The sequence below is a fragment of the Liolophura sinensis genome, chromosome 1 (assembly GCF_032854445.1).
Source record: "Liolophura sinensis isolate JHLJ2023 chromosome 1, CUHK_Ljap_v2, whole genome shotgun sequence".
NCBI classification, from domain to species: Eukaryota; Metazoa; Mollusca; class Polyplacophora; order Chitonida; family Chitonidae; genus Liolophura; species Liolophura sinensis.
Genome location: NC_088295.1, coordinates 54,236,480 through 54,261,283, shown reverse-complemented (window position 1 = coordinate 54,261,283; position 24,804 = coordinate 54,236,480). Strand labels below are relative to the sequence as shown.

Genomic DNA, 24,804 nt, shown 5'->3' with positions numbered 1-24,804 from the left:
TTCCACTGGTCTGATCTGTGATGTAAATGCTTGATCAAGATAATGATAAAATGACGATGACACGCTGTCCGAACCCTCGACAGTACAAGTGATTGGCCCACTGTATCAACTTGAGCACCCACAATATACATCTCTGATATAATTCTATTAACAGGTTATATAGATTAACAGTATCACATACATGTATAATCATAGTAAATCTCAACAACAGTGGAGAATGGAGCCCATCAGTAGTATACAGGCAAATCGGTACTAACACAGAGCATGGCTCCTCCTAGGACAATATATGGAACAAACAATGCCCATACAGTTTGGTTTTTTTTTTTTTCGCCCCAACTATACATCCTCACCCCACATGCCCAAATGTTCTTTTGAAAACATTCTGTTCATAAGAGGGAGCTTATGCCGACTCGTTGACGGTCGTGCCATTAAGGAGATGGTCAGCTGACAGGAAGTGTGCAGGAGCAGAGATGTCTGGGTGCATCAGCGCTTGCATCTCTTGCAGCTGTGCGGTCTGTTAACGTCGGCATGGTGACTGGTCCAGAGTGATAACTGGCACAGCCGCAGCACTGTTGTCCTCGCTCTCCTTCTTTAGGGGCTCCAATACCGGGGGCTGATCGACCTTCTGTTCCTTCTCTAGTCGCCAGCCCGAGTCGGGAAGACGTGGTCCATACAGATCCTCTATGTCCTCCTTCAGGGAGAGCAAGACACGCGACTTCTCTACAACAACAACATGTCAACACAGTCAAGCAGTGTCCTCAATCCACTGATTTCATTTGATTGCAGTATACTCAAGATCTTTCTACTTATATGATAGCAGTTTGATCGGTGGAAAAAAGTACAGGTCTTTGCCAAGTTGATTGGACCATCCCGCCTGTGACGCACAGATACACTGGTATTATACTGGTTACAGACAAGTGGTCTTCAACCTTTAACCTGCACAATTCTTCATTGACCGCTTATTTTGTTGTTGTCCAGGCACCATGGACAATGAAAGCAAGAGAATCTGAACATTCAATATAAGCTCCACAACCAGACACTGACAATCTACTACCACCACCACCACCAAAACTAGGTCCAGGTCTAATACTACCACAGTTACAGTTAGGCTATTCCACACTACATACCAGCACATACTTCTCCCTTTAGCCCACATTCACCTACTCAATGTTGTATGTTAATTATTTTTCTTTTTTTCTGTTCTGTTTTTTTTTTTCTTTCTTTTTTTTTTGCCCTTGAGCTCCAATTATAAGCCGTTTCATTGTTGCCATAGTGAAAAGAAAACTTGAGCAAAAAAAGAACAAAATGAAAAAAAACCCAAAAGCAATGAGCTGTACTAGACACAGATCTGACATGAAATAATGTACACAAATGAATACAGGGTTGGTACCAGAGTGTAAAATACCACGGTTTTTGATCTTTGAACCCAGCCTGTGTGTGGATATCACCACGCACTACGCCCTCCTGCCAGCCCTGCCCTTCTCCAGCTGGCCAGGTGTGTATATGTACTTACTGGTTGGAGTAGAGTAGGACTCCATGATGCGTATATTCTGGGGTTGAGGCCCCATGCCTGGGCGACGGGTGGACAGGCTTGGGGTTAGTGAAGAGCGGAGGAGATGCCAGCCGTGTTCAGGCTGCTGTAGCCGATGTCATAGACGGAGGTGCCCAGCCCCCAACAAAGATGGCGAAACACAGGACCATCACCTGCGGGTTGGGAACAACAGGTGTTACAACGGACAAACCACTTCTACCTCCCCTCAGTTAGTCACAACAACCAGGAAAACAACAGCCATTACACGTTTACACCAACACAACTTTAACAGCATTCTGATCACAGAATTTAATCCCTTAATCTTGAGCGTTTTTTTTTTTCAAAATCTACATCCCCCTCATGTGAACTTTGTGCATTTGCTAAAACAAAAAGGAAGACTGCTTCCTCAGTGTTTCCCAGTGTTGAACTACACCACTCCTTGTGAAGCACTTCTGAACACTAACAATGATTCTTAATACAACAATGTGAATGGCTGCGCAAAAATGAGTTGAGTGTGTCAAAGAGACAGTATGAGAGTAAACTTGACTTTGTTATTTCAATATCACATGTGATTTTACACCACCATGGTAACAGGCGTCAATTCCACAGAGATATTTTTGATTTGAGTAAAAATATGAAATAGGATATAAATGTTTAGCTTTTGAACCCTTGGCGCTAAAATCATGAACAAGTGACAGGTATTATGACAAGATAAATGTATATACACACTGTATATAGCCTTGGGTTTCATGCAAAACCGTAACAATTTTTCAGTAAAAGATAGATACAGTCAAAAATAAAGGTAATCCCTATTACTTAGCTTATGCAAAATGTAGAAGTCCTTAAATTTTGACAAAAGTCAAAACAAGCCTTGTAACTGACAATAAATCAAAGAACATAATGCCAGCACCGCTATCACTACACAGCAAACCTGCCAAACATTTTTAAAGCCAGCCTGGTGCCAAGCCCCCTCTACACACGGTGCTATTACAATTGCTACAATACAATCTCTACCTGAAGGACACACCTGCAGTCCCCCAAAATCACACTTCTCAGTGCTGCAAGGTTTGCCTAAGTTAAGGCTGAAGTTAGTGGACAACGAGTCGGGGGTGTTTAGCTATCAAACACTGCTCACCATAAGTACTGTTCCTGTCTGAGTGGTTGTGGAGGACGGACGGTCGATCTTGCCAACCAATGATTGCAGCTTTTGTAACTGACTTAGCAGCGATCTGCCAATGACAAAAAAGTGTTATCAAAAACATTATACATCACCTGTACATAATATGTTCTTAGCAAGAGTTCGCGATAAAACTGGAAATATTTTGAAAGCAACGTTAAAACTTTCACTCACTCACTCTTAGCAAGAGACCTTCTGATACAAGACAGTTCCATAGGTGACTACAACTGTCAGGGCCCTTGATCACTGAGGTCAAGCATTCAACATCCATCTACTGCTTCATCAGCTTTGTCAGGAGGTCTAGCCACGTACTCGGCAAAGGGCAGTCAATAGTTAATTTTGGTTTCCTCTACCCACAAAACTGATTGCCACGACACAATCGAAAAAAAATTCTTGATTACAGTGATAAACAGCGATCAAAGAAATGACGAGGTTTACGGAAGGTACAATGTGACCACAGTCACGTGTATATCACCAAAATTCCACCTAGTACGTAGCAGAGTAAACATGTGAAACTACAGTAGGGTATCTTACCTATTGTTGTTCTCTAGGCTGTCCACTTTTCGCTTCAAATCACTGTTTTCTTGGGTGTAAGACTCAACTCTGGAATAAAATAAGAGGTTCATATGAATCAGGAGAGAATCATAATAATGGAATTCCATAACGTTAGCTTTTCACAACAGCCAAACTATTTTTTGAGTCTATTATTGCTGTGCAAACATTTTTTTTAAATTGATTTGACAAATTTGACCTTCGGTGTGAAAACCCTCCATACAGTTCACAAGCACTCACCTTTTTTCTAATGTTTCTTAAATATTCTTTCTTCTTCCTCCGACTTTCTTGAGCCAGAGATCTGATTAAATTAGGAAGAAATAAAAAGAACTTTACCAGAATGACAAAGAAATTCTTTACAGAGTAAGTTGCACTTTTAAAACCAATTCTTTTAAGCAACTAGCCCTTCAAAGCGCGGAAAGACCTTGTGGTGTCAAACTTTGTCGATCTTTATAATCTAGTATCAAACAAAACTGACAAGTGATGTCTTCACTGCATACCTTATTTTTTATCTTTCTTCTTATTTTCTTCAGATTTTTTTCCTCCTGTTTGGTGAGTGGTAATTTGTCTGGAATGGGGATACCCTTCTGTTATTAATGTTCTCTTTTCTTCTTCTGATAATATTAGAACACCTGATGTCGGAAATCTGTCAAGGAAAAGCATAATCACACACCCTTGAAAAAAACAATGGAACAGAATTAGTGTAACCGATATAGCTCAAGGGCAGAGACAAAATCATATTCATGTATGACATGAGCAAAACACTGATTAAATTAATAAAGAACTTCTTACATGTACCACTAACTGTACACGAATATATCTCCTATTACATAAAATATGTTGAACGTTTTGTGTGCTTGATTCAGGTGCAATGTCACTTCTAACAGATGTCAGTCACTGACGACATCGTTATGCCACAATCAGTAGGCTGGTCACAATATATTTTAAGCTAAATTTTCAGACAAATCCCCAGTCTAAATGATTTTATCATTTAACCCATTGTTCAGCATTCTTTACTGCCAAGCAACTGGTGTTTTGGGCGTCCTGCAGATCTTGTCACTGCTTGGGGCGGATCAAGTTTCAGATAAGATTACTAACTTCTCTGGCCTAGCTCATCAAATTACAGTGTTGAACTCATCTCCAGTTCCTTTACTGTGTAAATGCTCTGATAAATGATCTCATATCCTGCCATCTTCCTCTCCTTAGCAATTTAAACACAGGATGTATCTCGGCTGCCTCGTTTCAGGGAAGAACACAACTATTGCTATCCTTCTTACCACCACATCTAGTAGAGAGTAACTTGAACAGTTTTCACCTCTTAACGCTGTGAGGTTTTGATCAGTGGATCAGTTATAGATGTCATAATTTGTCCGCTAACGTTAAGATTAATTCTAATTTAACCAAACAATGAACCATATTACAAATATGTTAATTGTTAAAATTGATTAGCAAAGGAATGACTATTTAAGGGACTAGTTACAAGCGAATCTCAGTCAACTGGAGGGATTAAAGTCACTGGGGTCTGACGATGAAACTAAATTCAGGGTTCAGTTAAATTTTTTACTTCTGATGAGCTCCACAACCAGGTGCTCAAATATTAACCATCAGTTACAGAGTTCTTTCTGCATTTTGATAACATTTATTAAACAGCACATTACAAGTTGAACACTGAATGATTATTACGAATATTTTTGTTTTCAAGAAATGCCAGGGGCAGGAATACCTGACTAACTTACTGGGCTAGTGAAGAGTGGTTGTGAGAATGCCTTGGAGATGGGATGATGTTTGGAGGGGCTTTCCCTCACGGGACTGGAAGGCGCAGATCTCTGAGGACTAAGACTACCCTCGCTGTCACTGCTTGCACTGCTGGGAGGCGTTGGAGGAAGCATGTCGTAACCTGGAGCACAAAACCACAATATAACATGTGCGTGTAGTTAGCTATGTGATGTTATGTACAAGCCAGGATACAGCATCTACCAGGTACAATGCTTCTGTGAATTCTAATGATCTTAGAACATTGCCTCGAGGTTTGTTTGGGAGGTAAGAGGATGTCCTTCAGGAAAGTCTCAGCACTAAAAGTAATATATTTTTTTCACGATTTGTGTTTAAAATGCACGTTTTCAGGTGACATTTAAGGCCATTTACTGTAGACAAGGAAAAAGGATGAGTCTACATGTATTGGATTTTTCATCTCGAGTGCTGAAGTCCTGTAGCAGTTAGAAGTACATTATCTACTTTTACCAGTTTCATTTTAAGGAAGTTATTAACTCTATGTATCAAAGCAGGTTATCAACCCTCTGTATCAAAGCAGGTTATAAACCCTCTGTATCAAAGCAGGTTATACACCCTCTGTATCAAAGCAGGTTATAAACCCTCTGTATCAAAGCAGGTTATAAACTCTCTGTATCAAAGCAGGTTATAAACCCTCTGTATCAAAGCAGGTTGTACACCATCTGTATCAAAGCAGGTTATAAACCCTCTGTATCAAAGCAGGTTGTACACCCTCTGTATCAAAGCAGGTTGTAAACCCTCTGTATCAAAGCAGGTTGTAAACCCTCTGTATCAAAGCAGGTTGTAAACCCTCTTCTATCAAAGCAGGTTGTAAACCCTCTGTATCAAAGCAGGTTGTACACCCTCTGTATCAAAGCAGGTTATACACTCTCTGCATCAAAGCTACTGAATACATTCAGTTCAGTCAAAAATACAACATTCATACGCTTTAGTACGAGGGGCTTCAGGCATTCACATTGAAAACGACAACAACTAAAATACAAATGCTTGATTATATTAATGCCTACATAAACTATATCATAGTGCAAAAGCTATATATGATCAGTCTTTTCATTAATACTGTGATGTGATCTCACAATTATTCATGTAGGCAACAAGAGTCGGATTTTAGAACAGCCACATCCCTCTTTTAAACTGCGACTCCTCTGCATCATACCATTCGCCACAATTCGGCCATCTTACCGGAATCTGAGGAAGACTGATCTTGGTCTCCTGGCTCAGTCTTCGCGGTCTTCAGAAGCATCACGTGCTCCGATTTAGGACTGCGGATGGAGTTAGCAGCAGTTGCCAAGACAATGGTTGGGAGCTTGTGTTCAGTGGTGACAGGAGTGGAAGTGGTGCTGGCGGGACACAAGATGTACTCCTCCGAGGCTGGCTCTTGTTTGATGATCAGATCAGTGGGACATGCAGATTTCTGGCTCAGATCTAAAGGGCTGGTCGTTCCAAAAAAATCTGTTTCCATATCTATAAAAACACAGAAGCGTCACATTTATGATTTAGATAACAAAACTGATGGTCAAAATTATTTAAATTCCATAAAAAATGCCTGTGAAGCACGTAGTATGGTGTAGATGCTTGGTCACTGGGTCAGTTGAGCTGTACGTGTAGAATTACCATGGGCCATTCACTAAACAAGGGAACTTCGTGCAAGGTGACATAATACACTACACCTGTTTGCAGGATGTCCCAGGTGTTGTGTTAACCTCTTCTTCTGACTACATGTATATACGTAAATATACATGTATAAAGTATAATACTACTCATGAATGAAGGGAGAATGTGGAGATAGAAGCAGAGAGGACTGCATTTTCTGTTCCTGTTGCACACATCTCTACAGTATGCATGTGGAGGTGTTCAAGTTTACACTTTGTATACTCAAAATTCAAAAACTTATAAATTACTTCACAATATTTTTTTTTTTTGAAACCTGTTAAGTGTTTAACTGAAGTTGTTGGCATTTGTCCTTAATATCAGCATCAAGTAATGTGCGCATTTCAAATGTACAGCCACATATTCTGTGACAGGATCGTCCAATGTCTAATCCACGATGGTCAATGCATCAACAGTGAGAGATCATCAATACATCAACAGGTGTGTACACAGTTTGGAGAATTGATTGTGGGGGACTGGATCAGTCGTCGGTCACAGCTGTCTTAGCTTTACCGTATCTCCCACACCCAGTAATTAATGAAATCCATCGAACTAATAATAATCAATTTCACATCCTATGCGATAAAGGTCCTGAACAACAGATGGTACACATAGCTTGCAGTATTGCAACACTTCTACAAAGTGATAAAATCAACAACAGATGTGTCAAACTCCCTGGACGTCATGATGAAGTCAATCCAGATAGAAATACAAACAAGCAAAATACAGCAAACAATGTTCGACAGTACCCTGGCTTACTTGTATTATTTGCTTATTTTCAAAGATCTGCATAAAAACCTCCTTAGTAACCTGGACTGTCTGTTGTTAAGCATTTTCGATTGTTATTTTATTGGTACTTGGCTCAGCAACAGAGTGCCAGTCAAAATCTCATGGTCTGGTAAAGCAGACATGTTTGTGAAAAGCCAAAATGTGAACAATGGAGTGAGGTGTACTGTAGTGCCCTGTTACTTCCTAGCAGTGATAACATCTCCTGTACCTTGAAACAATCAGGGTGCTGGCACGGGCTGAAGGCTACCTACGGGGGTACTTGGTTACCCAGGTGTGAAGGACATTCTGAACCCAGCAGGGCACTCTGTCCTCCTTACTTGGTTCACCAGGCTAACTGTCAACAACTGTAGGCCCTGGTCACAGGCCAGTACACACTAACAATTCTGTACCACCCTGACTCTGCTCACAACTTCCCCGTCTGAACCCGGAACAGCCCAGAGGAACGGTAGCTTTACGCATCAACAATTGGGCGTTTTTAAATCTTAAGCCTTGAGGGAATTAACTGACTCTTCTTCACTTAAGTCAGAGAGGACATTATCACAAATAATATGCTCAAGTGACAGAAGACAACTGCTCGTCCCATTAACATTTGAAACATGTAACGCAGTACCACAAGGCTTATGAAAGGAAGTGAATGTATGTAGTTAGGGTTCACACTGATAAGCCATGAAAACCTTATCAGCAGGAACAAAGTCTCTCTTGCAGGCTTTAATTCTCAACCTGCTGGCACCTGGACATGCACCTTTATCTACCCAAACCTATATAAACAATCTATAAACTATCTGTGTGAACTATGTCATATCCTGCATACACCGATGAACAAACTTTAAGTGAAGTGCTATGGGTGGAGAAAAAAAGAATCAAAGGCAGCCAATCAGAATGAATTTAAGGCTTATATTCTGAACATTTATTTCTGTGTTCAAAGTGACCAGTCCCGAATTTATTGATAGTGGCATTACCAATTTAGATAAACCTTCAAAGGCCTGGAATGTTGCCACTTTCCAGGAGGTAGCACACACAACAGATTAAGATTAATTGATTGCATCTGAAAAAAAATCGAAGGTCTCCTTTCAATTCAGAAGATAACCTTTTGCAACCTCTATTAAGCTCAAATTTTCTACATCAGATCTGTCCTTGTAATACACAGGTGTGCCATCAGAAAAGATCACGGTTAACTTTGCAACTGATCTGCCAGAAATCACTTTTTATATTGAAAGTAGCTGTACTGTTTGAAATTAATGCACAAACGACAATTGAATACAGTGAGCGTAACCATAGTTACCATCTGGGAAGTCTTCCAGCTTGGGCAGTTCCAAAGACGAGACATTATCATTATGCATGGAGTAGCTGTGTTCGGATTGGATGCGCGGTGGCTGAACCGCCTCGGTAATCATCTTGTCATTCAACACGGGGTCTTCGAACAAGCTGTTCAACCAATCGTTATCCATGTATGTGTCATTTGTTGCCTGAAAGGGACACAAATAAAGATATCAACAACAACAGTATGTGACTGGACAATGATAACTTATGTACATGTCCGGGCTTCAAAAAAATTTGCAGATAAAAAACAAGGCTTTTCTGAACTCTCTGATACTAAATTTTGACTTAATGTCATCTTGCTGTCCACCATTCACAATCAGCAAAAATGGACCTGTCGCATTGGTTCGGTCGGTATGCAAATTTCGTCAACCACCATTTTAAATCACAAGATTGTGTTGTTCGGCTGTATGCAGCAGCTCTCCCTATTATCATTGTATTATTTTATTTTATTTTTTTTTTTCGTTATTAGTTCCTTTTAATCATTAATGAAAGAATACTTTAAGTTTAGACTCCTAAACATGTTGTCTATCACCATGAGGTTTCTTCCAAAATGTTACCTGAGCTTTTGGACGGTGTCTATTGTAGCTGACTTGAGACCTGAGAAACGGAGCTAAGTTATTCCAAAATGGTCGCCGACAAAGTTCAGATGAGGTCCCAGTGGATGCACGAGTTACATTTGTGTAAACTGTGAAGGCATGGTTATTACTTTTTTACTGACAATGTGGTTACATGAATTTGAAATTTCTTCACATCAAATGCAATTGGCTTTTGTAGCATACAGCTTTGACCCCGTAAGGATTTCGCAGGTGACACTAAAATTCAAGCTCTATGATAATGAACAAGAGTAGAGAACTGTATTGTGAAAGCTGGGCTAGCAGAAATGAACTAGATCTCAGAGGTATGGCCATGTCCGTTCTATTGCATGGGATAACAAATGTTGTCTTCCTTACTGGACTGTTCATTCAAGTGGTTGCCTTTCTCAAAATCTAATACCTCCCCAGGCAGTGTGATAAGAGGATAAAGTATAACCTTGTTTAGTTTCCATAAGCAGCATGTTTTTTAATTCCAGATCCTATCTCTCAGACCTATCAATTATACAATGCGATAATGCAGACAACCTCATGCACCTATGAACGTGTATGTGTGCTTAGACTTAAAATAGAAATGAACTGATATAACTATGGATAAATTTAATTCACGTTGACACTGTCACAACTTTGGGGCCCGTTACGTACTGCTTGAAGGTTAATTATATACACACATGACGATATTAGGAGAGAAAAAAATCCTTAATTACCACCAAATTCATGCAAAGTATGATGCAACGTCAAGAGAGCAGAAAAAAATGTTGAGCACTGTCCAACGCAGACATAATAGAAATGACGCATACCATGTACTTCATCAATGGCCTCGCCATACAGACACATATACTAACTGGAAATGTCACACGGTCTTGTCATCTGTTAGAACATACATGTAGTTTAGTAGCTCAGGTGTATGGCACCAGACAGGGTCTGAAGACCAATGGGAGCCGAGCAGACAGCCTCAATAAGACAAACAGAGACAGGAAATAGCTGAACCTCACAACCATTCCAATGTAAAAATGTAAAAATCAGCTGAGTGAGCAGGCGTGCTGAATCGCCCTCAAACACATGGTCTTACTGTATACCCAAATTACTGGTATTGACAATTAACGTTGGCTTGATGAACCTTACCCACAAGGGTATTTTGTACTGTAAAATTTTGAATCTTGGTCATAGGCTACACTACTGGACCAAAAAATGCATTCAAGTAAATGTATATACTGCCCACATGTGAGTGAGCAAGTATATAGACTATGCCTGTGTAAGTAGGTCTCTACTTACAGCGTACTTTTGGTAAAAGAATACCAGACCTTTCTCTAATAACCACGGCATGTACCTCCCTTTACATACTGGTGCAATATGTCAACAAAATTCTTCACTACAAAAAAAAAAAAAGAATTCAACTGCAGCTGCAGCAACCTGCCTATGCTCACAAGACTGATGGTTTTGCTGTACAGTTTAAATCTAACCACTTGTGGCTCAAGATTGACATTCCAGACTGCGACAAAGTCTATGGCTGGAGGTTATGAAAACCACATGTTTGAGGGGGCTATGAACTGTGAGAGCACAGCAGAAAGAGGCCACTGAGACAGCTTAAGGAAATAGCTGAGGCCAGATCTGTGTACCTTAGAAAAGTCTGCCACATAGCCATGTCTCCAGTCCAGATGTTTCTGCAGGCCCAGACACCACATGCAGGATCACCAAAATGGCGTTCCTTAATTCTTTGTAACAATTTTACAGAAAATATCAGGGTATAGAAATTGAATTTACACAGGGTGTGAAGTCATTGCCTCAGCATTATTAGATTTGTAGGAGTGTAGATAGCCGGATAATCAGCTGTGTAGTGTACACAGCTGCACTACAATCTTGTACCACTTAGTACTTGCATACATGCTTTCTTCACAGAATCAGTTTCTTATGACGTAAACTAAAACTTGATAGAACATTCAAAGTTGGTCATTAAATTTGGCATCACTTCAAAGACGACAGTTGATTTGAATGTCATTAAATTGATAGCCAATAATAATCAGCTTCCAACAAGAGCTTGCTGCCATAAAATAAATAACCTGATAACACAAATGTACAGGTAATTAGGGGCCTTGTTAATCAACCCTGCAGTCAACAGCAACAATAATTTTATCTCACATACATGCATCTCTATATCCACATGACCTGATTTTATCACATGTAAATCCACATGACCTTTGCTTATTTTCTGAGCGAAATTTGTTACAAAACCCATGGTTAGACCAGCATATTGAAGGATACTTAACCTGTCACAGAATGTGGGTGGTGACCATGTACTGACCTACAGAACAAGTCAAAATATTAGATATTAATCCTGGTCAAGACCCAAGATTAATTTATCCACCACTGGATATGGCATGCATTTTCTTTGTTTAGTTAACAGTCCATCTGTGCTAGCTCCTGACCTCTGTAACATCTCTCCAATGCCTGACATGACCTCTGTAGTCAAGACTAATTGCATCAATAAGATTCTGTCCTGGACTTAACTGTCTGTCCTAGACTTAACTGTCTGTCCTAGACTTAACTGTCTGTCCTAGACTTACCCAGAGATACAATTAGCACAACACACATGGACACCCACAAGGCAAACATTTTGCATTAACAAGGAGAAACCAATCTCCCATTAGAATAGGATCAACACTGGGGTAGGAAAGATAACACAACATACGCTTGCAAGCCAGTACCAGTGGTACAAATTCGAAGTGAATCCATGTAATAAAATTCGCTGAATTTTGTTTATTAGTGTTCAAGAAAGGTTTTGCAGCAAACCATGGACTGAAGTAGGCCAAATGTCCATCACCCTGACCAGAAGAAATAGGTCAAAGTTCTGTCATGCTGACCAGAGGGTAATCCAGTCTAGGAGGCCTCCGCATGACTCCTAGTATGAAGGGTCACTGAACACTGCTCTGACAGCAACATTCTTTTCTTCTGTATAAACCTACTGATATGGATGAAACCTGTATTGACAGTGCTAAAATGTTCCCACATATCAAGACTGACTGAGGTTTAATGAGCCCAAACGCCTATACCAGCATGTAACCAGTTATGTAAAAACCATGGCGACGACATTAACCAGCCAGGAGCAGGTTTTAACGAGAACCAGCCATGGTCCTCTGATCCTGGAGGAGCTCTACTTGTAAAAGCCCAGACATCACCCAAGGCCATATACACTAATCACTTAGCTACATGTGTACCCTTAAAAACATATACCTGATCAGTCATGGGGTACAGTATGCATACTCGCTAGTTCAAGACATCATTGGAAGACTAAAGGAAGTGTGATGAATCAAACGAAATGGGCTAACATAATACAATGTGCAGTGACTAGATTACCTTGAGCTAGCACCTCACATTTATACATTTCCTGCATTAAATTTACCTGTACATTAGATGACTTTAGATATGGAGATTTATCAGCATACCTTACCTGCACACACACACACTTATATATATATATATATATATATCTACTATCAATGTACTGAATGTGATAAGCAGTCATGCTTCACTTACTGAGTTATCTGCATGAAGCAGCAGGTCACTATAAACCAAACTGAATGCAAAATTTGTAAAACAGAAAAGTGCCCATTCAAGATAGATATACATAAATGAAGACCTTAACTGATCAAATACTGCAGGCTTCAACCCAGGCCTTGGACTGGGAACAGAACTATATTTCCGGCGGTCACTGTTCATGGAGATGTGATGACAATAAGCTGTCTTAAGCAGTCAGTTACATGGTCCAATATTCATTTAAGACAACTTGTCTTCCATAAATAATGTTGCACAGTCGGTTAATAACTTGCCCAAGGTCAGTGGTTTTCTCCACCCATAAAATTGACCGCCACCATAAAAAGTAAAGTTCTTGAGTATAGCATTAAACAACAAATAAATACTGCAGGCAGACCTACACAAAAATTTCCACGTAATCAAAAGCTTGCAACTTCCTGCAATACAATTGTCTTCCTTTAAGTGGCAAACTTTTTTTAGCTTTGGTAAAGGGAATGCATTTCGTATGGAGATGACTGGGGTCTATTGTCAACTTAGCCCTTGAAGAATAATGGACAGAAATGTGTATGACAACTACTTTAAGAACAGTATTGTAATATTGTAGATACCACATGCAATGTGTTTAAAAACCCTTGAAGTTTGCCTATGTCAAACATCATCCAAGACTATCTTCGATATGTTTGTGTTTATCATATGCAGGATGCTTGTAATATAAACAATGTCCTAGAATCGCCTTAATGTGAGCACTTCATTCAGCTATTTCCTCTAAACAGTTCACACATGGTTAACATTACCACAGGCTGACAGAAACTTAAACTACAGGTCTCCCACAGAGACAAACCACTATTAGTTCACTCATATTTCATCTGGGACTTAAACATCTGGTAAAGTAAACTACATGAAATAAGCCCCAACACAATTCTGTCCCCTCAAATCACAAACTCTGCTTAAGCCATACAGTGGCATAGGCACACGTAACATAAAACATGTACATTTTTATTTAGCCATTTACATAATTGCAGTGAAAAATTTAAGCATATATTTAATTCCCAAGCTATGATGGTGATAATGTTCAAGTAAGCTCCATCCACCACCCCCACCCCCTCACCCCACCCCCACCACTGAATTATATATTTGAATTATGATTGTTTTGGGTGTTTAACCCAATGCTCAAAACCTCCTTCCTCCCTATCTCTTCTCCTTTACTTCACTCAAAGGGACTACCATGCACCACTGAATACAAAATACATGTACCTGATACAGCATATGTCAACAAGATAACATATGGTATGACAGATCTTCTGCTGCTATGCGACAATAAAACTTATACATTCACATTACTCTTTATTTGAACTGTGAAATAAAGTATTGGTATATCTAGGTCATGGTCCACAGGTTTCTATTAAGGGAGGGTCCCTGTCTTTCTTAATTCTCACACATGTACATCCGTAAGCAAAGTTCATACGGCCATGCAAATGACAGGAGAGAAACTTGAAAGCATGCAGGCCTACATCGGTTTAAGGAGCTAGATTTTTGATATTACAAGAATATTACATTCAACTCAGCTGGTCTAAACCACTCGTATGGGCAATGTATACAAAGAGGAACAGGGCCCCACCCTTGAATCCAATAGAATACATATCTATTGAGAACTGACATGTAGAGCGTCACTGTGAAGATGGGCGTTACCAACATGTGGTCTGTCTAAACACGCCGGCTTACACTCACATGGCTGAACATCATCTATCCATATGGCTATTAGACTATGCAATTATTTCCTCTATGCTAGAGAGAATCCGGCATCTAAAACCTCTGACAGAGAGAACTGAACTGTGCAGTACATCAGGGATGTTTAATTCTCACGACCAACCACCGTTGATGGCTTAAATCTGTAAAGCGTGACTGAGTGATCAAGATAAACTTACCAGCCCACATGGCGAACCGAACATATCCGAGTCCAGGATGTCGCCCATGTCGCCCTCCGGACTGAAGTCACATCGTCCTGTACCGAGAATGTCCATGGTCGTTTAGCAGAGTCGTCACCGGCCCTCAGAGAAACTCCGAGGGTTAGACAGGCCGGGGAAATGACAGTTATTCTGTCTACATAAACTTTACTTCGAACTTCGCCAACTTCACAGCTGACCTGTTGACGGCAGACTTACTACAGTGTCAGTGAGGAGCGACCGCCTCACCACTGTAACACTCCGCGATGAAAACCAGTAACACACGATGCTCACAGCATACCCCACGTAATAAGAACTCCCACGCTCTCTACTACACCACTCTGATGTATGTATTACAATGGACAGTTGTGTACTGTCTGCAGACCAGTATAGTCCATGTGTCGCACAACTTCGTCCGTGACGTATTTTCGGCGAATGAATATTATTATCTGTGGTCCACGGCTATATGGCCACGTCTTGCTTGCTAACCAATCAGATCGCACAGGTCCTGAATAAATTATTATAAACAGAAAAGCACATGTTGTTATATTATTGTTGATCGGTGGATTAACGCTTAGCTTTACATCATGAGATGACTGAGCCTAACTCAGCGAATCCACAGGGGCCTCTCAGTGGAGGTCCCGCCTAATTGTTTAAATTCCGCTCATCAGTTCACAACTTGCTGTCAGCATGGTGCGTTTTGTTGATTTTGGGGCCTTACACTGCTTGACGTATAGCACATCCAGTATGTTATGATCTTTAATACCGGTGATGTACAAACCACACACCGATACTTAGTTCTATGAGTATATTAGTATCAATCAGCGAATTCCATATATATATATATGCTAATTTTTTTGGCATTCGATGTTTGGACCCGGCAAATGTTCATAGAGTTTCGTTACTTTCTTATTATGTCGGCCGAAGTTACATTTACCTTTCGGTGTGCATGTGCTGTTTAGAAGTCAAACAACATTATATTCACCCAGCACTTCTTGGATTGATGTACAGGTGCGTACACCAGCAACTGCCATAGGATCAATGGCCATAAAAAGGATTAAAGAGTTCAGTCCAGCGCGCTGGGCAAGATACAATATGCTGAGAATATTGTTCACATGCTGTAAAAACTCGTTTCATATAGTTTTTTAAACCCCATTTTTCTTCTCTATATATTTATATATAAGCAAACTTGCATAAGTTTAATAAATAAATATCTACATCCCGTGTTTACGATAAAAAATGCTTTATATAGGTAAACAACAAGAAAAGAACGAGAAAATAAATATAAACCAAGAGCACAGGCATCTAGTCTATTCTGTAAGGTGCCATCAATATCATGCATGCATGTACGTCGACTGTTAAAATAACGCGATAGATGTCCACGCAATGGCTAGAAACCTGTTGCCAGAACGAAGCATGGGCAATTTCCTCAAGAAATTGGAGTAGGGTTGCGGTATAGTACATGGATACCCAGATGTTACCAGATCAGAGGGCATATAATGGGCTGTTACCAGATTAGTGGCTGGACCCGACAGAATTAAGAATGGTAAGACGCGAGCTGACGCCTAGGCAATAAGTCACTGGATGCATGGGTACTTCACTAGGTTAATCTCGTGCAAGAGGAACAGCTTGTCACTTTTCTTTCTTTCCTGCTCCACTCCTAACCTGGAGTGTGAATTTCCTTACAGCTCCACACTGGGTTTAATTAACCCTACAGACTGACCGACTTGAGTGGACACAGCAGTGGGCGGTCACTGCATGGCCGAAGTTGACCACGCTGCATGTACAGCTGATCTGCAGACGCTATACATCGACAGTGGCACTCTAATAATACCGTATGCATGCGCGATCCATTATCATTCATTTTTCCAGTGCATGCATGCTAGGAGCACATGTGAATATTTTAACCCATCTGTACAATCTTAATCCTGCATAACAGTGCCACAGCTATTCTTAGCACGCAAGATGCGGTGCTGATTTTTCAGTATATATACTGGATGTAATTTAAATTCAACCAATTTTCATCACATGCATATACAGATGCACTGCAGGCGAATTTATACAAGCCAGGCGTTATATATGCCAAGTATACATGTATACAATAACCGTAAATTACATACATGAACGTGCGACATTTAGGAAGGTATATAGGTCCTATATGTATTTGAAAAATCCTTTACAAGCTAAAACTGAACTGTAATACACATGTACAGGCCTATATGCATATTAAGGATAACTTTTTTACTTTAAAGTTTTCATGTTTAGATCATGCAGTCGTACCATGAGAGCTTCGTCTTTGTATGCTCCTACATGACTTTCATTTCATAATATGCAAGTTGTTCATGCAAAGCGGAAAGTAGAAATTCGTTTTCTTGAACACGTCTGTCAGTGCATGCAGTTTACCAATCACCGTTATGTCTTTGACGATCTGCATGCTAAAGTTTAATATTAAAAAAAGGCCTTTCACGCCACTAGCACCATTTCTAATCTCACACGTGTTCCTTGCAGTTTTTTTTTAAAGAACGGAATAACTTTCGAAAAGCCTATACTCGCAAAATGAGGTCATGGGTATCTCACATTCCTTTTATTCTGTCTGTTTTCTTGTATGTTGTTTGGTTTCCGGCAACACTTTCTGTGTTGCATGGAAATTGAATTGAAATTACAACGAGGGTAAAAACGAAGGACCACAGTTTGGTACATCAATGCCTGTAGTTTTTACATCGTACTTAACAATTTTCAGTCATATGACCACGAGGTGTAATTGGATGTGTACATATACATATATATTGTCTCTGCTTATGGCAGGGCGAGTATACATGCATGGGTGCCGCCAAAGTCGTATGCATGGCACTGAAGTATCGTGCCGAAGACACCGTGTAGACATATCACTCCGCACATGCACCCAGTCACATTATAATGACATCGGTTCATGCAACCAGTCCTGTTTCCTTGCCCTAACCTCTCAATGCTGAGAGCCAAGCGAGGCAGCAACAGGTGTCATTTTTAAAGTCTGTGGTATATGACCCGACGCGGGTTTTATCCCAGGTCTTCCAACTTCGAGGCATGCAAATGCAAATCTGGTGTCCAAAATGCAATCATTTCGTTGCCATACATGTATGTATCTTTACTTCGCACCTCGCATTCAGCGAGGTGTGTACTGACACACCTCTGAGTATAATTGGGAGCATGCAGCAGGAACATTATTTCCGTAGATGGATGACAACTTCTTGGATATCATATACATGTATAACATATACACATATCCACAGGCCAATATACGCATGCATGCATGCAATGGTCCCGCAGACTCTTCAAGAACTACACTCGTCTCTGCAGATGCTTCTATAAAGGTGCGACATTTCGTTATGTTAATTTCATTAGTTAATTTACAGCGTATTTGATTGTTGTTATACATCGTGTCGAATAATATCTCACTTAATATAATTAACCTATTCCTGTACAATCTGTAATACGTGTATATAGATGGAAGAAACTTTGCCGAGCTATGTTGGATCTGAACACCGCGCTGCCGAACTTCTACCGTATATATGAAATGCACTTAGCATAAACTGTTACTTTATAGTTTTAATTTATATAGAAGATTATTCACAACACAGTGTGTAAAATCACGGTTAGCGACGCGACAGTGTGGTATAGCAATGGTCATAAGCAACCGGTGAGATAGGCAACTGGTCAATTTGTGAAAAGAAATGACTTGTTTGGGGGAACTGAGAATTACAGTATAGAATAACTATAATCAGATGTTGGCTTCTACATATAGGATTGCTTCTTATTTTTCTCTCTTTTTTTCTTCTGAATGTCGTGCAGAAGAACTATTATCGATTTCAAGATCATTTAAACGAAACTGTATAACTGTAAGTTAAACGAATGTGTTATGTAATGGACAGGTTCCTGACTGTGCTGCCATAGACGCCTGAATTATAAACCTATAGACGTACTTGTCCCCTCCTCCGCTTCCCTCACAAACATGGTTGGGGGGGGGGGGGGGCATACCTCGCGGGGCAAAACGGTCAGTTATCAATATGTTGATCAGTAATTTAGTTCACTGTGACATGAATGGGGATTAAACATGTATATTCAATGTACACACGTAATTATTAGATGAGTAGATCTTCATGCAGCTTTTCGGCAGGTTTACCGGTAGGCCTGTATGACTGAATAAAGAACAACTTAATATGACTTAATTATTTGACAATGCAGGATATAGGACATAATTGGGATATATAGGATATAATTCGCTGATAATGACGTGCGCGCATTTATGTAATTAAATATGCGTTCTTTGTACTCGGCGTGTTTTTCGTACATGTGTGATTATGTATATGTTTCATGGATGTATTACTTATATAATGGGGAAACAATACAAGCGCTGTTAACACCAAACAGAGTGCCTGCGAATGTTTTGAATATTTGATAAGTTATTAACTTTACTGCATTTGGATACAATATGAACATGAACGATTTGGTCAGAGTGCGAGTTTACGTGGATACGACTTGCCACACACGTAAATGTCTTATGGTGATCGACAAGACACTTCATAACACATGCTGATTTTTGGGATAATGTCTCTCTTGTAATTGTATGATATGGTTTGGATTGGGGGGGGGGGGCGTCGAACGAAGGAGCTGGTATCTGTATACCGAAAATAAAGTGTAAGTGAATGGATGTCGACTGGGTATACAGAATGGCCTCTACAACTTTAACCTGTACATTTCCATCAGCAACTGAATTCCTGTACATACACATGCAGACAAAGTTCATTTTTTTAAATGTGATCGATATATATGCCGTGGGCGTTTTATATATAAATAGATCGTTCCCATGTATGTGCAACTGGGATATATGTACAGGGCCTACGCGAATACTTGCTGAATGGTATTAAAACCTGTAATATGGACGTATATTTAATGGTTTAATGGTGTACGATTATAAGGACATGCCGCCTTCTCCTGGCATGCGCTGTAGGCCTATTTGCAACAGGTGTGCAAGCGATCAGAGAATTTTCATTGATCTGCACAGTACTTTTATAGAGCTTTATCGATCGTCGGGTGGTCAGCTGGATTATGTACGACGCATTGTCAGCCTCCAGAGTGTCACCGATAGTTCGATAACATCTGCATCTCCAGTCCACTGACGTACATGTGCGTGCTCAGAGCGACTGTGAAATATCCACTGACAAGGCATAGACAACACACACACTGCAAATATTACATTTATTAAAGATCTACATATATCCACGAGGCCAAATTAACAAACATGCATGGAAGTCGACATGTAGCAGTCTTCACTGACTTCGTTAAGTTTCTTCTACCCAAGGCTCACACCACGCGACAGAGTGTGACTAACTTAACGTCTGTCTATGAACAAAACATGTCATGTTGATTATTTTGGCAAAATGTCCAACCATGAACGTTAGATCTACCCATCGATGTAAAGTACTGTTTAGCGGGTGTTCAACATGAGTTGATTCGAATCTCTGTGTGGTCGATTTCACACAGCGCACGTACGTAATTATCACTGATGACGTAATAACAATGAGAGATTGTAAGCTTATACGGTTACAGATGTGGTTATATACTGAAGTCTGGGACAGGCCTATGTAACTCGGTAACACCAGAAGCATTATAACTGACAAAACAATTAAGCAAAGCCTTTGCGCTGAAAGCTTAACGTCTCCATAGCCATTCAGTAGTGAAAAACTATGTATGGTTTAGGAGAAGAATAAATATTTTTCAGTATTGTCGGTGGGTTTAAAAATAAAATAAAGTTCAAGTTGTCTAATTTGTGGGAAATGGGGACGGTCACAGGAGATTTTCCTCCTGAACACCTATTTACATGAAAAACCTTGAAGAACGAGAACAATCATAAAAAATATCAAGAACGGACGAGATAAAATGGTGAATTTCCATTCCATTTTTGGATTTTTAGTATCTGTTCACCCGTGAAACACAAAAATAAAATTGGTGTCGTCTAAGAGGTCTTAAAAACATTTGATGGTAACTGCCACAATTCACCATTCATAAACGTGCATGTGATGGGATCTGTCACCCTCTCAGTGGTGTTCAAATATATCCTTACGCATGGTAGCTCGTTCACACAGAACATGCCACGAGATATTCTGCCATCTACATGTATGGCGATATCTTCACATCTTGTTCTTCATTCACACAGACAATGGATGGGAAATACCGGTTTCTTACAAGCGCACTTAATTATATCCCAAATATTCTGTTATTAGTAATGATTTCCATCTCATCCCATCTAATACAGTAAATTAAAAAGCTCTGAACACTGCATGACTGCATAACAAGCACTTTTATTTAATTCTTAAAGCTAAACTATTAACTGCAAAGATATGTAATGAAATGCACAGCAGAGGACTTATACACAGGTAGCAAATTTACCACATGACCTCAAACAACAACAAGATAATTTTGGTAAAGGCTAACTCACAAATTAACTCAGTTATGTGAAAAGAGGTGTTCGTTTTTGTTTTTTTTTCATGAACACAAACAAAGGTTGTATGTATCCCAAAATACCAAAATCGTGAACTGTAACAATCTGGTTTATTTGTTTTGCCATTTTTGACAATGACATTTTTTTTTTTGAATGAACATTACCAGTTGTTTATCCAACCAAATTATACTGTTAAGAATGGAACACCAATCTAGGTTTCTCTCAAGATAAATGGAATGTCAGACAGATCTGAATACAATATCCACTTAGCACTTAACTATAACGTACCTATAATGTTTTAAGGACTAAAGGAAAACTCACCCAACAAACAGTCAATAGAGTCTCAGAAATGTATTGTATCACAGTGTGGTAAAATAATCTGTTAACACATACAGACCAGGTATATGAGCCTGTACATCAGATGTACATGCATAACCAAAGAACTACTTAACCTTGCAACTGCTTAATTAACAGAGAGCAATGTCTAATTGTGTTATCTAGAGAGTTTAACTTAATCTCCCACCCATCTTACAAATCTTAAGTTGTTTACAGTTGAAATAACAATAAGCTCTTGTATCACAGAAAATGTATCACAGAAAAAGTAGTCAAATATCAAATTCAGGTTTGAAAGAAGAATATTTCACTGGGTGACTGAATAAGTGTACAGCAGTTTATTCCACGTAATTCTGAAATGATTTAATAATTAAGGGCACAGAGTAGAGCCACGCCTCTTTTGATCCAGTGCTTCTGAGGTTTGTCTGAGGGAATCTCCACAGCAAACACAAAGTTGGTAGAGTGGCCAGTGGTGGAAAGTGTACCTGTCAAAAGATTCATAATACTATGATTACAGAATATGACTACAACTCTGAGATTTGCATGTTACTTCGTTTTTACTGACTCATCACACAAAGCTCTCTCATATGAAACATCTTTTTTATTGTGACAGCTAGAATCAAAATGCACATACATTTACTGGTGATAATTATACAGTCCACAAAACTTTGGAAGGTAGCAAATACCAGGTTCTGGGCTCACTTACACAAGAGATTGTAACTACAACTGATTGAAGACCCCACAAGTGAATTTACAACTGATTGTAGAAATACACAAAGGAATTGTAAATTGTAACTGTAAATTGCAGGATTGTAAATTTTTAAGTTACAATGGCGACTGTAAGGAAATTTGACTCGTAAATAAAGGTGGCCGCTGTAAATGGACAATGTACCGGTCAAAAACTTTTCTTGCCTTCATTTTCGAAAGAGTTCTACATCATAATGATTTAGCAGTTAACAGCAACAACACGTGGAAACGTCCTCTTAATATCTTTTTGAAACAATTACATTGCACATCTTTGTACACCAAGTCGAAAAGTACTAATCACCAGTATACCTAAGACAAGTATTTGTACTTGACATTAAATTTGGGGTGATTGTAAATACTTACTACTGAGTCAACCCGATTTCTGATTGTAAATTACACCTATCGTAGCTTACAATCCCTTCGTGTAAGAGGATGTCGATTGTTAGCTAAGGCTGCGATCGTGAACCTACAATCAACTTAGGCTTACGATCCCTTTGTGCAAGCAGCCCCAGATTTCAAATGTTACTACTGTACTCAAAATGGATACTTTTTAAAAGCAGTCATAACGTTATTTATTTATTTATTTGATTGGTGTTTGACGTCGTACTCAAGATTATTTCACTTATATGACGGTGGCTGGCATTATGGTGGGAGGAAACCAAGCACATTAACTATGACCGAAATGACATGGTGATGCGAGCCTTCCCGACACAACTGCTAAGTTCATAACCTTTTCTACTTGTTAATCTCAAAGAAAATGCTAAACTTAACATAAGCTTACTGATTTTCAAGAAGAAGTTCTCTATATGATTGTTCATATGGTAAAGATCACTGATTTGTAGGGTACAGCAAGAGTGTTGACCTATATAAAGCTATACATACTCTGTTCTAGTAGAGCTTGTTAATAGCACAGTATGAGCTATTTATTTTATTTATTTATCAAGAATAAGTACAAAACCTGTGGTGAAACCCATGACTGTCAGATGTGCAATTTGAACTACAGCTGGGTTAAAAAAAGTTCCTTTCAAATCAGTTTAAGAGAAATTGTGTTTAAGTTACACAGGAAAGCTAGGTCATCCATTCTTCAAGTTTGCCTTTTCAATAACATGCATTATGGTGACAATCTGGGTCAGGTTAAAGGGGTATGTGGTGCACCCGGAACTCCAAGGATATTCAGTATACTAAGAATACAGACCACCACCATATTTCAGTTGTGTATCTATAACCAACAACCTGTACGTGTTTGAGGTGTACATAACACTGTCACTGAAAAAACGTAACTATTACTGATCAGCAGGAATTGTACATAAACAAATCATCAGGACAATACCCTGTCACACATATTGAGAGTCGTTACCCTTATAGGGAGACCTAATTATTGGTTTAACATCCTATGGGCTATGGGCTGCTGACTTTAATATGTTACCTTAAATAAGCTTGTTTTATTTTTTGCAAAAAGAATACATCAAGCCACAGGGTGACATGTAGCTATTGTAGTCTCATGATATTACCTCAGATTCTAACCTTCACCTCAAAATCTTTCCTCTCTCTGCACTATAAGCATCAAGGAAAATGTGCATACAATAACTGCCACTTTATTCAAATTCCATGTTGTTAAATTGTCACAGTAGAAAACAAATTTGTCAAAAACAAATGGAGTGGGCTTAACTATTGCATTCATGTAGCAAACTTTCTGCTTTGTCACGTACTGAAATGTTGTAATAAAATGTTGTTGTTTCTCAAATACTGGATTAAGCTAAATGTCTGTGCCAAATCAAACCATTGCTAGCTCAAATTGTTTCAGATTTGCAAAATAATATGTAATAGTTGCAATACAGCCATGTAACAAATGACTAACCTGCTCGTGTGAGGGTCTTATATACAGGGCATTCATAGAAGCCTGTTGTGGCCGGGACCCTGTTGGCCTTGGGAATGAGCCACATGACGGGCATGTCTGTGAAGAGTTCCTTAGGTTTGGATTCTGCTAACAGGAAGCTGACGGGGTCCCAGCGAGCGCCCTCTACAAACAGCCCCCTGATGTAACATCCGTCCTCAGGCCCCTGCTTCAGGTCATCGCTTGCTTCACTCATCACCTACAACATCCAACACATACATCTACACTCCACAAATATGTCTTTTTTTTTCACAAAGATGTTAACACACACTTTTGAAGTTAAACTACAATATGATCTGATGAAATTAGCTATATAAATCGGTATACAAAGTTAAATCTACTGAAATATCAGATTTTGCACAAACAGAAAAAGTCAGTCATATCTTTGCCTTGTACATGTGTATGTACACTTATTTATTTGATCAGTGCTTTAGGTCTAACTCACAAATATTTCACTGACACAACAGCTGTCAGCACT

At 39.4% G+C, this 24,804-nt stretch overlaps 2 protein-coding genes across 2 annotated transcripts in view; both read right to left on the bottom strand.

Moving 5' to 3' along the window:
• Positions 1-15,276, bottom strand: LOC135473388 (cyclic AMP-responsive element-binding protein 3-like protein 1). The gene is given in 12 exon segments (XM_064753242.1): positions 1-720; positions 1,514-1,568; positions 1,570-1,704; positions 2,667-2,760; positions 3,243-3,304; positions 3,495-3,561; positions 3,735-3,838; positions 3,840-3,892; positions 4,984-5,157; positions 6,234-6,515; positions 8,773-8,956; positions 14,857-15,276. Coding segments are annotated over 12 exon segments (1,509 nt in total). The 5' UTR covers positions 14,953-15,276; the 3' UTR covers positions 1-517.
• A 6,106-nt stretch (positions 15,277-21,382) lies between these two features.
• The window catches only part of LOC135467392 (dynein axonemal heavy chain 1-like), a 69,697-nt gene continuing 66,275 nt past the window's right edge, over positions 21,383-24,804 (bottom strand). The window contains exons 80-81 of the mRNA XM_064745169.1: positions 24,291-24,525; positions 21,383-22,170 (exon numbers count right to left, since the gene is read on the bottom strand). Of these exons, the coding sequence (XP_064601239.1) occupies positions 22,049-22,170; positions 24,291-24,525 (357 nt within the window). The 3' untranslated portion in view covers positions 21,383-22,048. The remainder of the gene's footprint in view (positions 22,171-24,290; positions 24,526-24,804) is intronic.